At 47.9% G+C, this 15,762-nt stretch overlaps 2 protein-coding genes across 3 annotated transcripts in view; one reads left to right on the top strand and one right to left on the bottom strand.

Moving 5' to 3' along the window:
* The window catches only part of TEX264 (testis expressed 264, ER-phagy receptor), a 130,464-nt gene extending 124,634 nt beyond the window's left edge, over positions 1-5,830 (bottom strand). The window contains exons 1-3 of one of the 2 annotated variants that reach the window (XM_024205705.2): positions 5,692-5,830; positions 3,225-3,297; positions 1,730-2,018 (exon numbers count right to left, since the gene is read on the bottom strand). In XM_024205705.2, the coding sequence (XP_024061473.2) occupies positions 1,730-1,987 (258 nt within the window). In that variant the 5' untranslated portion in view covers positions 1,988-2,018; positions 3,225-3,297; positions 5,692-5,830. Of the gene's footprint in view, positions 1-1,729; positions 2,019-3,224; positions 3,298-4,303; positions 4,380-5,691 lie in introns of those variants that run through there. The other variant, XM_024205706.2, reaches the window with a different exon arrangement.
* Positions 5,831-13,331: 7,501 nt separating this feature from the next.
* LOC112110608 (semaphorin-3D-like) overlaps positions 13,332-15,762 on the top strand; it is a 40,812-nt gene continuing 38,381 nt past the window's right edge. The window contains exon 1 of the mRNA XM_029912575.1: positions 13,332-13,433. The gene's annotated coding sequence lies outside the window, so the exon portion shown is untranslated. The remainder of the gene's footprint in view (positions 13,434-15,762) is intronic.

Genomic DNA, 15,762 nt, shown 5'->3' with positions numbered 1-15,762 from the left:
TAGAACTCTGGAAAAAGAAAGGGCTTGGGGGTGGCGCCGCCCGGGCTCCCAGCCAAGTCTCTGCTGATTTGTGAGCTGGGAAAAGCCAGAGGGGATTGGGCCTGACATTTTCCCAGCTGGACGGCAGTGGCAGAAGTCTCTCAGTGAAGCACACAAGAGGCCCACACCCGAGCAGGATGGGGAGAAGCCTCAGAGCTTGGCCTCTCCAACTAACCCATTACAATCAGCTAGGCCCACAGGCAGGAGAGACCTAGGCCACCTGAATCCAGCCTCTTCAGAGTAAAGCAGACAGATCTCCAGCCTCCCGCATCCCCTACCTGGGCTCTACTCAGCTTCCCTCCTGCTCCAGTGTCCCACAGGCTGCAGACCTCCCTTCCCTCCTGCTCCCCTCTGTGCCCAAGCCTGGGTGCTCTGGAAACAACGGGGAACGGTGATGGAGCCTCACTGCAGCAGTGGCCACAGGGGACCCTGGTAACGCTGGATGGTAGAACGTTTGCAAACAGAAGTTCGAGGCGTAAGTGGATGGCGTCCCCTTAACAGGAGAGGAACGTTGACAGTCAGGCTGAGCAACACATTACACCAGTCTAAAGGCACCACCAGCCAACAATAAAACAGGGGTAGTCCTCGTACATTCAAGGCAGCTTCCTGCACCACAAGACCAGTCGTCCAAGTTCAGCAGGGACCAGAAAAGCCAAGCAAGAGCTATCAGTCTAAGCCCTAAATCCAAGAGCCCCAACTCCCCAGCACACACACTCAGAGCTGCTGGCAGGTCTCGCTCAGCATTCCTGTCAGGTCACATTGGGTGTTGCTGAATCACTTGTGAGACTGTGTCTATATCACGGGCAGATGCCATTTAACAAGTCAGTCAATCATCCTACTTATCCCCCTGGGAATTAAGACTCAGGTTGGTTTACTGGCCATCTGGACTAGGTCAATCTCGGAATCGAAGGTACTAACCTGCTGCCTAGCATCCATTAGACAGTGATCTTCTCCCCACCTCCTGAAGAGTTTGAGCCAGAGAGAACCATTTTACTCTACAGGGAAGCCCGTAATAGGCTTAGGATCTCATCAGAACTCACTAGCTGATCTTGCAATTAGCAAGCACCAGCAGAAAAGTGCAAACTGAAAGTCTCAAGCACTTCTGAGGACATGTTTTCAAACCTCATCTCACAGGCCAGAGGTGGGGTAGGTTAGAGAAGGCTCAGAAACCAGGCATAGGCAAGCATGTAGTGGGAGGAAGAGACAATTTGCTTTTAACCATAGAGAACATCAAACAGCAGCCCAGAAGGGGAGGCTGCCCTTCCATCTACAGGGGGATCTGGTATCCAGTGCTTTACTCTCATGGTTTAGGACACCAGCCCCACTCCATAGAGAAGTACAGGGGTGTTCCACCCAGCAGGGGTCATATGGAGATTATGCTTATTCCTGCTCTCATTGAAACCGAACTCCTCAACACTTCCAATTGGTCCTCCTCAGACTCCTGTCCCTACAGTGCCTCCATTGAAACTCCATGAGACCTAGCCCAGAGGATTAGCTAACTCACCTATTGGGATGCCTACAACTAGCCAGAGATCCCCCCAGATTGGGGTCTCTCTGCCATATACAGACTTGAGGCCCATATTTCAGAGCTCCGCCCAGTTCCCACAGCTGTGTCACCCATCCTGGAGGAGTATTAGCAGCATGGCTTCCAGGCCTGGCCAGCTCCAAAGAGCTCCCATCTGGTTCTTACCGTGTGAGGGTTGTCATAGTAGACGCCGATGGAGCATAGCTTCGGAGAGATGCTGCAGCTCTCCGTGAACAGCTTGCCACACTCGCCGTAGGGCCCCACTTTGAACTTGTACGCCAGGGTGATGTTGCGGATGGGGGGCGAGCCAGCACTCACAACCACCTCCGAGATGAGCCCCGAATAGATGGCAAAGCCAAAGAGAGTCAGCAGCAGGAGCACAAGCAATGCCCCAATCAGTCCAAGGAGAACCCAGTCCGCCATGGCCCCTGGTGCCGCAAACTCCCCTCACAAACTAGAGAGGAGAAAGAGGAGAGTTAAGCCAATCTTAGGAGACAGCGGTCTGCCTCAAAGCTACTTTCCAGCAACATCAGCCACCCTCCTCTTCCAATTCCTCTGCTTTCCATACAGCTGATGAATAAGTGAAACAGCAGCTAAAGCCAGCTCAGAAGCACTCAACAAATTAACCCCACACCCTGGTAACCATTCAGTTTTTGTAACCACATGCAAACTGTGCAACCTGAATGCCTCTTGGGAATTAAGAGGTTAAATGGCCAGGGGATTGGGAGGCACTGTTTGTTATCACCCAGTTACCAGAAGAGCACTGGTGCTCCACCCCCTTTCCCAAGATGTAACCAGGCGAGACCAACAACTAACCAGGTTGGGAATCCACGACACTGGAGGATTTATTTATGGTACAATGGACTAGGCAGAAGGTTAAGGACTACAATGTAAGAGGTCATTTGTTTCTCATCTCGCCTACTGGCAAAGAGCTTTGTGGGAAGAGGCTCACTTCTTAAAGAGGGCTGGAGTATGATCAATGTGACTTTAAACTGTGCTTCACACCCCTCCCAAGACCAGATCACTCTAACCATACCACAGCCAGAAGAAGCGAAAGGCACATTGTAAAAGGTAACATCCTCGTACGTTAAAGAGGCACTGTCAAGGTAGAACTGCTTTATTTCTTCACCTGATTTTTAAATCTGAAAGAGCTTTTAAAATGGCAGCTGACTTTCCACCATTTGTGCTGTTTGCTTGCGGTCTTCTCTTCACTTCAGGCAATGAAACTAGCGTGGTGAATTTCACTGGCTGGTTTTCACATACAAGCAGGCTGCTGTTGTGTTTAGTTTTCCAATAAGCCAGGGAGGAAGTTTCAATCGAATACAATAAAGAAAAGTTTTGATTTTATTTTCCCCATAACCCCATATCTATGCTCATGGGGTTTTGAACAGAAACTAAATTTCGGACCCAAGTTAAATTCAACAGCACCCAAGGTGAAAACATTGGAAAAATTTACTTCTGAAAAAACAGTTCCACCGTGGCTGTTTGTTTATTCAGCCTCACATTGACCACAAATCCTGCTGCCATCCTCATCAATGCAAGCCCAGCCAGGACCAAACACTTCAAAGTCAGCCAGATCCATCCCTGATCTAACTCCACTCACTGCAGGGGGATTAGACTGGGGTGAATTTGACCCACCGTGTCGTATGTTCCAACTCACCTGAAAGTCAGAAGGTTAGAGCCAAGCAACAGCTCATGGTCTCTGCTAGACTCCTGACCAAGGATCCACGTTCCTAAAACAGGAGGGAGATAGTATCATTATTTCCTTTATTAAAAACTGCAGCATGAAAACCACACTTCTCCCCCCCCCGCTACACTTACTTTAGAAATAAACAGCCACCCCAACCACTTTACACGTGTGTTGTTGTGCTCCCTTTTCGAAAGGAATCAGGATCAGTTCCCCCTGCCCCCTTGAGATGAATGGCATGTCCCCTTAGTTTGGGATTGTTTAGCCACATCAGAGGTGGCTGAGGAACTCCATTCAGAAAGAGATCACTTTGGAAAGCTGCAGATCTCCCTGCAGGATTGGAGAGGAATTTAAAAAGAAAGACTCAGATTTTGGAAAGAAATCTCTCTTAGATCAAACATTTCATGACAGGAAAGGCCAGATGGCATGGTTTGAGCTAGCAATAGCGCAGAGGGGCGCTCTGCAAACCTTCCCAATGCATCTCAAGATATGTCCACTCTGCAGCTGGGAGCATGCCTCCCAGTGCAGGGGACAGATTCATGCTAACTCTGCTCCAGCTAAAAATAGCAACATGGCTAGGTAGCATAGGCAGTGGCTCAAGCTAGCCACCTGACTACAAGCCTGCCCAGACCTCCTGGGTACATACTCGGGCAGCTAGCAAAGGGGCAAAACTTCAGCCAAATTCTGCTATTAATTAAATCTGGGGCAAATCTGCAGGAACTCCATTGAAATCAATAGTTATTCTGGATTTATACTCAGGTAACAGGGTGCAGAATTTGGCCCTATGTTTTTATTTGTTTCTAAAGTTTACTCAATACAAATGTTAGTAATCAAATCACACCGATTATACCACACACATAAGCCTCACACAAAAGAAAAAGAAGAAAGGAAGCTTGCCACACAGAACAACTGAGACAGGGCTACAATCTTTGCTGGTCAAAAATTAGGAAGAGGCAAGCGAACCGAGCCCCCAAGTAGTTAATCAGCTCATCCACTGCATAGAGGTTATTGACGAGCACAGAAAGTGGAATCTGTTATCAAATCCCATTTACCCCCTTCTCTACTCATACAGCTGTTCAGTTTCTCCCAAGTTCTCAACCTGTCTTGTTTATTTCAGTTGTGTTCTGCTTCCTGGTTCACGTGCACCAGCCTGATGAGGTCACAGCTCGTGCACAGTCTGGGAAGCCAACATGCATTTTTCCTTCCATTCCTTAAAGAGCCACTGATGCTCTATGGAAAACTTTGGAACACATTCACTTTGGCAGCAATTCTGCCTGGGTGTCAATGTTTTATCCAGAGGGAAAGGGGAAGGCAATAGGGGGCTGTTTCTAGGATTCCAGAGATCAAAACAGATTCTCTGCTCCTTTCAGAGTTTGTCCACTCCAGCTTCTTATTCCGTACCTGAGTAGTAATCTCCTGTGACAACTGTTCAGCTAATTGTAATGACACAAACAAAGGATTATGCCTTCAGGTAAGGACTAAACAACTGGAATGGAATGAGCCCTTGGGCTTTGACGCCACTGGGATTCAACAATACTGGTTACAAATCAGGGCAAATCATGTTTGTTGATAGCCTGGTTTTCCTGACCAGCACGGACTGGGATTTTTTATTCAAATGAGATCCAGGCTCACTACAGACTCTTGGGGCTTCCCTTAAATTGGTAAATGTTGGTTATTGTCAATTTTTGCTTCCATTCAAAGACTGACAAAGCAACACCTGTGTTCACAGCTAGAGAAAAATTAGGGGTTTTTATTTTAAATACTGTTTGGGTTTTCCTGAAAGTTGCACTGTAGGAAGTCTCACACACCCAGATACCATGGTAATGGGTGCTAGAGAAAAAACACAGAGGAGAGCCCAGGGCATTTGTGGGTCGGGAGATTTGGGGGGGATGATCAATGCAGGAGGGGACACTGGGCACCCTCAGGAGAACTTTAGCATGCTGAGTGTTTGGCTGTTCCTCAAAGATTTTCTCTTTCTCAAACAAAAGAGATGTAGAAATCTTTGGGGCTAGTCAAACACCTGGCCCAGCAAGACTGGCCCCACAGCGAGTCCCCTTCCTGGCACACCGGATGCCACTCCGCCAGACACTCTGCTGGCCCCATGGAATCGAACTCTGCATGTCAATCCTCCTCCTTGGGAAACACTGCTGAAACCCCGGGATTGCCCAGCGCATGTCAGTCCCCACAATGACCCACACCACACTGTGATCCACTGCAGGCTGGTCTACAAGGGCTTACAAGCTCTGAGTGTCAGTCTCCTCCCGAAGCCAGCAGGGATCCCCCGAGTGCCCGTCTCACTCCCCCCGCCCGGGATCCCCCAAGTGCCCGTCTCCCCCTCCCTCGGGGATCCCCCGAGTGCCCGTCTCCCCCCGGGATTTGCCGGGCCCGTCTCCCCGTGGGGTCAGTTCCGCTCCCCGGCCGCGTCCCGCGCTCAACTCACCCCGCGGCGGTGGCAGCAGGGCCGGCTCGGCGCTGTGCGCTCCTGGCTCAGTCTCGGGCGCTGCTGAGGCGGCGCTCGGGGGCGCGCCCAGGCAGGCGGCAAGGCGATCCCCCGCTTCACCACCGCCCCCGCACAGGAGCGCGGGGCCCAGCGGGACAGAGCGTGCGCGGGCACGGCCTGCCTGCGGGCGGGCTCCGCGTTGGGCGTGGTCCTGCCCATCCCCGGGGGGTGCCTGGGTAGGCGGCACAGGGGGGGCTCCTCGGTGGCCCCGCCACAGCCACGGGGGGTAGAGAGCGTCTCTGGGGTGGCCCCACCCTAGCCAGCTGGGAACGGAGGTCTCTGGGGTTGTACCATCCCAGCCACAGGGGGGTCTCTGGGGTGGTGCCATCTCAGTGGCTGGGGGGGAGGGCGTATCTGGGGTGGCCCTGGCCTAAGCAGCAGGGGACGAGGTCTCTGAGGTGCCACTGCCTTGGTCTGGAGGGGTCACTGGGCTGGCTCCTCCTTGGACCCAGCCCCGTCCGTGGGTGAGCCTGAGGTGGCACCGCCAGTCTATGGGGAAGGGTCGGTTCTCAAGGCAACGTTCCAATCTGAGGGGCCTCGTCCGTCCCTGGGCTACCTCCCAGCTCTGCTCCCCAGCCAGCCCAAATGAGAGCCGGACACTGGGGGGCAGAAGGGACGGGAGTGACACCCCACACGGTGGCAGCCTGGAGCAGGGCGACGGGGCAAAATCGTGCTGTTGGAGGAGCATCCAAGGCTGGGGCCGTGCAATTTACGGAGCGGCCTTTCACTGTGGTGCTATAGGAGGAGATCTCTAGCCTTGTGTTGGGCTATCACAGATGCATGCCAGGCTGACACGTTGGCATCCGAGGAGAGTACCCTAGTTCTGTAGTATTGGCTGAGTGGCTCAGGGCAGACTGTGTTGCCAGAAGAGGGCTCCAGCTGGGCCTGGTGCAATCAAGAGATGGGTGCAGAAGCATCTGTGGAGTTCCCTCTCCCCCACCAGGCGAGGGTGGTATTCTCAGAAGAATAACCCCAGCCTAACACAGAAGAATGGGAGAAGTGTCCCTCTGGCAAGGTGACATCAGGAGAAAGCACCCCACTGTTATCCCCCAACAACCTAGCCTGCACCAACAGTCATTTTTATATTGGAATATTATTTAAAAGTTGACTAGAAAAGGATGTGAAAGTCCCCATAGCTCTGTCACAGTGAAGCAGAAAGTGGCAGCACGACTAACTCACACGTGGATGTCAGTCAGCGATAAGCATCATAGAAATGCCTATAAATAAATATTCTGAAAATGTAATCCAAAACCAACTGATTGTCTACCAGACAGTGTTCATCACTGGAACAGCAGGGGACCTAACAAAATAATCAATATCCGAGTATAAAGGCTCACATGTGATCTAGTTTCCTCACCAGAGGACTTCAGGGTAAGGAAATGTTATGTTTCTGTGCCAGGACTATGGTAGGAGCTGTTAAATTCTCATTCACTGCTTCATGATGTCCAGACCAGCAAGACTGAGCTATGTGGTGATCAGTCTGGTGAATCCAAATGGCCTCCACCCAATAACAGATTTGGGCATTTCCTGTCAGGAAAAGTTTTTCACCCACTTCACATGTGTTGTATCGAGACTGGTTTGGCTACCCTCTTGAGGGCACTGTTTATCAGGAGGACACCATGGGCCTGGGCCAACGGAGTCTCACCAGAATTCATACACAGAGATCCAGAAAGTGCTAGGAGGGCTGAAGATTATGTCCTCTGAAATGTGCGCATGGCTGGTGAAACCCAGAAGGGAGGTTTGGGGGCACATTATTGATGGGGAATGTTAATACCTCCCTTCTGGAGAGCAAGATGCTACATACCCTGAAGGGATGATCAGGACTTTGCTCAAGACATTTATTGTTAATGACTTCAGCCATTACCACTCTGCCTCAAACCTTCCCTTTATTAGACAGGTCAAAGAATGGCTTGATGACAGTCAAACCTGGTGATTGTCTTCAAATATATTACGGGCAGTCATAAAGAGGATGGTGATCAATTGTTCTCCGTGCCTACCAAAGGTAGGACAAGAAGTAATCAGCTTAATCTGCAAAGGGGATTTCGATTAGATATTAGGAAAAACTTACTAAATTAAAAGGATATATATGAATAGGCTTCTTCCAAGGGAGGGTGCGGAATCCCCATTATTGGAGGTTTTTAAGAACAAGTTGGACAAACTCCTGTCAGGGATGGTCTAGGTATACATAGTCCTGCCTTAGCATGGGGAGATGGGCGATGACCTGTTGGGGTTCCTTCCAGCGCTACGTTTCTATGATTCTATGGCAGCTCAGGGTTCACCTGGATTCCTCTGTTCCTTGGCTCAGCCACTATGGTTTCAGACCTGGCTAGGGTAGGGAGGTATCCTTAGTTGATGCTCTTCCTCCTCCAATCACTCACTGGATAAAAGTCAGCGGTCATGCTGATGTTGTTAGCTCTATCAGCAGCCTTTGACAAGATGTGGTTGACTCATGGGCTCTGGCAAGGATGGGCAGAGTTGTTCTTTAATGGCTACACTCCTTCTGTCTGAGAGTTTTCAGAGGGTGGTGCCTGTTTATATGCCACAGAACTGCACTCCATCCCACCTCTTTTCCAATGTGTATGTGAGAGGCATATGAGACTGCAGAGCAATCCACATGTCAGTAATACTCAGTTCAATGCCTCCTTTTTGCCAGATCTGGGCAGTGCTTTGCCACTGCCTGGCTAAAAGTGAAAATGGCTCATTAGGGTGGAAAAGACAGGCCTGATGCTTGTTGACAGGGGAAGTAACACGCACAGTGACTGGCGGTTGAGTCTGCTCTATCTGCTGCAGGACTGTCCAGGTTCATGCTCTGTGGGTAATTTTGAGCTCCCAAGTGGCTTTGGATTCCCAGGTAGCACTGATGGCTCATTTTGCTGCAGATTACTAAGAGGCTGCGGTGTTCCTTGCTGCCATAGACTTCACCCAGCCAGCATGGCCCTTATCCCCAAAGGCTGGACTACAACTTTACTATGCTCGAAGACCATTCAGGAGCTTTAGCTAGTGCAGAACATGGGATCCTGCCAGTTTAGTGGAGTGAATTAGTGTAAGCACACTGCACCGGTGCTAGCATCGCATCTGCTTCCAGGGGCAGTTCAAGGTGTTGGTTCTAGGAGCATGGGTGGGAGAGGGTGAGGAGGGCAAGAGGCAGGAAAGCCTATTTCAGTATAACAACTTAGAATAATACTTTACCATGATCTAGCCCCTTTCTTCCAAGGAGCTCAACGCATTTTACAAATTTGAATTACATCTCAAAGGCCCTGTTGGAATTAGGTATTATACCTTCTTTACTGGGAGGAGAGGGGGAATGTTATATGGAAATTAAGTGCTTTGCCTGAATGTACCCGGTGAGTGAGAGCATTCCTGCCCTCCAGCCCTGAAGTTTATTTAGCCCTGGATATGCTTTAGCCTAAAAACCAGAACACACACACAATTTATCTAACTAATCTAGCAAATCCTGAGGGGTTTGGTTAGTTTTGACTCCCTTCATTAGGGGCATGGTTGCATTTGCTACAAAAATACAAAGAATTGTTTTCAGAACAGGTCAGTGCCCCCAGTAGGAGCAGCTATCCCCAAGCCTGGGTTTTTGGCTGGTAGGATTAAGAAGCAGCAACTGAGGTTTTGAATACATTTGGCCTTGGAGTGTTTGCGGCATGCTCTGCCTTAGGAGAGGCTCTCAGAGGAGTGCTGTGTCTCTCAACTGGTATATTGATCATCTTGGAGAGGCTTATGATTATGACTCACCTGGCCTTTCAGCCCATTGTTATTTAAATTCTTTCACATTAGGAGGCAAACAATGGATGTTGATTGTTGGAAAAGTATTGATTCATCTGTCACACTGGCTCCCGGCCTGTTCTCTGCAATATCTGTCTGTCTCCTTCATCCATCTATGTCTATAGACTCCAGCTTTATCCGGACAGTGGTACGAGGTCCAGTGCAGGGGCCTGGGTGCTGCTAGTTGGACCGGTTAGTCAGCCTCACAGTTATGCAATCAACACACAGGCTTCGGTGAGCTCCATGCCCCTAATAGCCCTCTACTCAGCATCAGATTCCAGTCCCTCTCCCCAGCACAGCACCCTGGCTCTTCACTCTGTCCACATCTGCTGGACATGCTGTGACCCCAATGCCAACTAGCAGAGGGCACGCCCTACCATAACTCACTTGAGGCCTGACATACTCATTGCCCCAACTCACTGTTGCCAGAATTTGTATCTAAAAGGTGTCATGTAAGGTACCATATGCAAACTGGTGACACACTAGTCATTAATATTATTGTGCGATGCATGTACAGGTGATGTACAAAATATTATAGATGTGTACTGGAAATATGTTCCTAAAATGTCTTTGGCAGGCAATGAGTATGCCTTAGACAAAGGAATGTTGTTTTGCCTGCTTGACTGTGTCTCCAAATGTAAATTAAGCAAAGTGACACCAAAGACAATGAAAACACATTTACATGGAAGGTAAACAAGGGCCATCAGGCGAGCAGGTGGGGGAGATGGCTACTTAGCAATCACAACAGGGAATGGAAGTTGCACCCCAAGAAGCATTCCTGCCTCTTGTAACAGGGTCAGTGAGCCTTGGGAGATTTAAGCAGACACAGAATGCTGTTTTGGTATCTCTCACTGGGGAGACAAAAGGGGCCAGAGCGCTTGGAATTGGAGAAAGGTGGATCCTTCAGCCAAGGGGGTTGAAGTCCCTGGGAACTGACTGTTGGTGAGAAACCTGCTCAGGCAAAGATTGTAACTTGCTGAAATTAAGATTTAGTCACTGATCTTTCCTAGCTCTTTCACTCTTTCTTGAAGGTACTTAACAAATATTCTTTGTTAATAAACATTCTTGTTTCATTACAAAACCATCTCAGGGTTGTGTAATAAACTACAGGGTGGGTCTCTGTCTCTCTAGATGCAGCAAACTTATGAGTGTCCAGCGAGAGGGACATGGCAGGGAGACGTCTCTGAGGAACTCGGGAGTTAGGGTGCACTGATGGGTATCTGCAAGGCAAGGTTTGGACTGGCAGAGTCCTCAAGAGAGTTTGCTGGCAGAGCAGTTGAGCGGGTGTATTGGGGAGGGCTCATAGTTGTGAGTGACCTGAACAAGATGTCAGATATGCCATCACCTGTCACTATCTCCCTTTCCCCAAATTCAGTTACACGGTATGTATTTGATCTGGGAGGGAGGAGAGAATGTGCTTTGTAAAAAATCACTTTAGACTCAAAGGGCCGACATAAGCAAGTGTCCATGGGGAGGACATTCACTGCATTTGGAACATTGCAAAATAATACTGCCTTGACAAACCTAAATGTTGGAAATACCATTCAGCAGAGGAAGACAATAAGAAGAGACCATGGCTGGAGAGAAATTCCATATATTCCATCACTGCTACAGTACTGGGAGCAAATCCTGAAATCCTTCCTCGCCTTGCAGTTGTTACACAGACAAGTTACTGTAACTAAGTGCTGTAGTTAACACAAGGATGTATAGGAGGACAGATGGGCCACAGAAGTAAAAGGTTTGAGAGCCATTTGTACATGGGAAAGTTCTGACCCCTTGTGGCTGAAGCTGTATTGACAGACTGAGCTACAGCAAGGACTGGACTGAAGTCAGGCATGGATGTTGTATGGCTGGATGGGTACGAAAGAGATAATGTCTGGATCTGCATCAGAAGCCATGGAGAAGAAGAGGATTACAGTACAAGGAAAAGTGAAGACAGGTTTATCTGTTATAACTTCACTCACTAGAATACTCCGTTACCACCAGTTTTTTGATTTGGAACTGATTTTTCCCGGTGGTGTTCTAGATATAATAATAATTTTCTCTTATGCATATTTCTTTCATAGATATTAAAGTGCTTTACAAAAACAGCTAAACATTATTATTCCTATTTACAGGAAAACTGAGACAGTGAGCTGGTAAATGACTTGCCCAAGGTCACACCAAGTCAGCGTCAAAGCCAGGACTATACCCCACATCTCCTGACTCCTCTGTAGGCTGCTCAGTGCACTAGACCACAGCTGCTCAATTCCATTAGCCCAACGGAGTCACCAAAAGAGTAAAAAAATATGAGCACAAACTTTACACAGCAATATTTACAAAGTAATAGTGATAATATCACAAATATAAATAGTTCCTTTCATCCCAAAGAATCCCAGAGTGCTTTATAAACAGACAGAAGCCTCTTGACCCACCAGCAACATGCAGCCACCTCGGGGAGCAAATGTTGGTAGCTGTTTAATAGCACACACTCATTCTACACACACATTTAGGATAGGAAATGAAGACGCATGATCTAGTTATCTGAAACTATAGGGGCAATTTTGGAAGGCAGAATGCAATTACCCAAAGTAACATGTACTTGAACGGTCTCCCATTTAGATACTGACTATGCCTAACTCTCCTTAGTCTAGGAGAGCTAACAAATTACACCATCAAAGGGAATAATTCTCTTTCCTGCTTCATAGCAAGATCTAAATGCATGCAACATTTTGAAAGAATTTAACTTAATACTGTAAATAACTTCATGCCTTGATCCAATAGCTGGTTAAATATTAGAGATTGAACCACTCTAATCCGGCACTCCCTGGTCTGGCAACATCCGTGGTCCGGCATAAGGGCCAACTCCCTGGGTGCTCTGGGGCCTAAGCCATCTGACTCCAGGCGGTGGGTGCCCGTTCACAGATCGCCAAGCAGAGCTAGGTGCCACCCTGCTCCCTGGATTAGGCACCCATCTGCAAGAGAGGGGCAGGGCTTAGCATACACCTCTGATTGGCATCTCCTATTGGCTGGCTTCAGCAGCTCCCTGCTAAAAGTGCTGTTTTTTGTGGACCCCATTCGTATGTGCCTCTCTCTTGCCATTCATTGTACAGGGAGCCTAGCTGCTTAACTTGGCTTTGTGGATCACAATGTTGTTCCTGGATTTTCTAGGTGCCATGACCCTCAACGTTGCAATGCCTAAGTGCCTTTGTGGATCACACCCCCTAAGTGCCTAAGTGACTTTTAAAAATGGGACGTAGCCACCTAAATCACGTAGGCCTCAGTGCTGAGCAGAGAAATGCCTAAATACCACTGAAAATCTGGGCCTTGGCCTCTTTGTATCTCAGTTTCCCCATCTATAAAGGAGGGATAATCACAAAGTGTTTACCTATTGGGATATTTTGAGAGTTAATTAATCAATCTCTGTCAGGTGTACTGAGCTCCTCAAATGAAATGAGCTCTAGAAAAGCAGAGAACACATAATTTAATACAAAAATCTGCACCCACTTCACAACCATGATCAGTGGCCAGTTTGCAATTTTACAATAGGTGCTTGGAAAGTATTTGGATCCAAACATCTAGCTCGATAAATTCAGACATTTACCACTAGATGTCACCTCTTCCCAGCAAATTTTGTCTGGGCCAAGGAACTGGATTAAGGGTTGAGAATGAAACATAAATAAGTGGAACAGATGGTCTAGTAACAGCTCCTACTGTTTTTATGAATGGAGGCCGTCTTTGGATGACATCACTGCCTCTTGACTCCACCCTTACTCTACAGCTTTCTTGTACATTTCAGGTGCTTCTGCTTTGCAAGGGGCTAATGCACTGGAGGCTGTTGAGCTTGAAACAGGAAAGCAGCATAAGCAGACAGCACACTGGTAAAGGAACAGCAGCTCATCATCTGTAAGAGTCAGCAGAGCCTTGGGGTGGTGAGTAGCAAAGAGTTATTAAAGTGCTACTGTTAGTGGCTGGAAAATCTCTGTATTTTTTTCTCCCTGTGGAACCGAAATTGTGTTTCCATTTACATTGGGACAGATCCAGTGTAACTCCCTCAAAGTCAGTGGAGTTATGTCAGGGTTAACCCACTGTAACTGAGCACACAGCTGGCCTCTACATCTGCAAAACGGCTTCTGACTGTGACTTATCCTTTCCTAACTCAAAGAGCAAACAGAGATTACTCTCTCACTCCTGTTCCATATTATGTGATGGGGAAGTCTCTGGTAAGCCTATTTGTCATCATTATAAATGCCTTACTTTGGATTCAGCAGATTTTATTACCAGGATAAGGCTTTGTATATTCCATGCTGGTAATTTCTATGGCTTCTTTACTCTGACCATTTAATTTTCCACCAATAAATCTTAACAATCTGAAATTAGTTTATGGATCACATTTTCACTGAAGGACTGTTCCATTCAGAGGACTGTTCCACTGACCACAGGCTACTCTGTTGGATTCCCCTCCCCCAAAAAAGAAAGTAAAAATGACTAAATAAATCTTTGTTTTCCATTTGACGTTGTCTGACAGCACTAATGTTTAAACAAAAAAATTACCACTAAGTCCCCTGAATGAGTTAAACCCTCTCCAGGGCAAAGTTCTGCTCCTTTAAACCAGCTGTCGCACCTCCCTCTCTGCAACGCCTCTACTCCCAGAAACTCAGGACATGCAATGTAGCAGGCAGAAAAGAAACAGACCCTGAGAAATGTAAAGTGCTCTCTGAAAGAATCATTTAACTCACGCTCTTTAGGTTTCTAAATATTTCAGTACTTGTGTTATTGATGACTGGGGAGCCTGGGCAGACAAAACCAATACTGCCTTTCGTAAGGGAGGGATGTTTCAACATTGTGTTTTTGTAAGATTTCATTTGAACAATGGACCAATATAATAATTAATTACTTGCACTTATATGTTTATAGATAGAAAAGGATCCCAAAGCACTTTGCAAATTTAAACGAAAACTGTGTACCCAGAGATTATTTACCCACCCCTGATATGAGACCCCCTGCTGGGGTGGAGCACAGCAGTGGTCTGATGGTACTGTATTCAGAAATGCTACACAGCCGTCTGGGATATTGCTTAAAAGATACCAAGTCCAATGGAAACTGTAGGGGGATTGTCAGTCGGCAGAATATAGCTGGCCAGAAATCTCAGGCTGTTGCCAGGGCTCAGCTTAGTTTGCGATCTCTCGGTGTTGTATCACTGCATGGGTGTGTGGCTGGAATCTAGCTGGCTGCTGGTGAGCAGCATGGAATCTTTGTTGAGCTAGGAGCCAGCATAGCCTTGTTGCTAGCTTAGTGTCCAGAGAGGTCATGTTATCATGGCCCAGAAAGGATAGCAGGAGTTACACACACATTTGAGACACAGAAATATAGGCTGGGACATTCAAAGGGGCCCAAATCCCATTAACTAACTCCCTTAGGCCCCTTGAAGTTCCACCCACAGGACTTTAGAGCAGAGATCAGACTTTGTCAGATTTTCCTACAGGCCAGGTTTATTCAATCCATTAAAGAAATAAATGAGAGTGTGTATACAGGTTGTAGAGCCTTGCTTATTGTCTGTAGCTATTCCTTATTGATCTAACTTTAGTGAAAGCATCGCAGAGATACAAACACAGTTATTATTCATTAGCTCGAGATGGGGGAATGTGGCGGACCAGGAGTTTCAGTTCCATTAGAAACACTAGGCCAAATACCCTGCTCTAATTTCATTGCAGCCAGTGGAGATGAGAGAGAGTTGAGTTGAGCAGGGAACCTGTAAAGATATAAAACTGGCCTGCAAGCCTTCTCCAAAATGCCACAGCCTGTCCTGTTCATGGAGGTGGCTGAACCATCCCTGTTCTGTACATGAGAGGACTTCAGGCTACAGGGCTGTCCATTGTACTCCTTTCGCCAGCACCAAGCTCACACATAAAGAATAACAGCTGAGCTCATTAGAGCAGGAGCCACAACAGAGCTCCCTAGGAATGGTCTTCTCTGCACAGAAAGCAGGGACGAGAGCCAACGGGATGCACTTATTGCCGGATACTAAAGCAGGCGAGTGCTCCTGGCCTCCTCACTTCCATCCGTGCTCCTGTGACACAATCTCCAGGATTGTTTACAGCGAGAAGGAAGATTTATTGCCAATCTTGGCTACTGCCCCATGGTAGCTGCCTCTTCCTCTAGAAACGGCCCGTCCCACACTCTTGTTGGGATTACAGCGGGGACCTCTCCGGGGAGTGCAGAACGACCAGTGCATTTACAAAACCTGGGATCCCAGGCACA

The sequence above is a fragment of the Terrapene carolina genome, unplaced genomic scaffold, assembly GCF_002925995.2.
Source record: "Terrapene carolina triunguis isolate 2854851 unplaced genomic scaffold, T_m_triunguis-2.0 Scaffold232, whole genome shotgun sequence".
Taxonomy (NCBI): Eukaryota; Metazoa; Chordata; order Testudines; family Emydidae; genus Terrapene; species Terrapene triunguis.
This window is presented reverse-complemented; position numbering and strand designations above follow the sequence as displayed.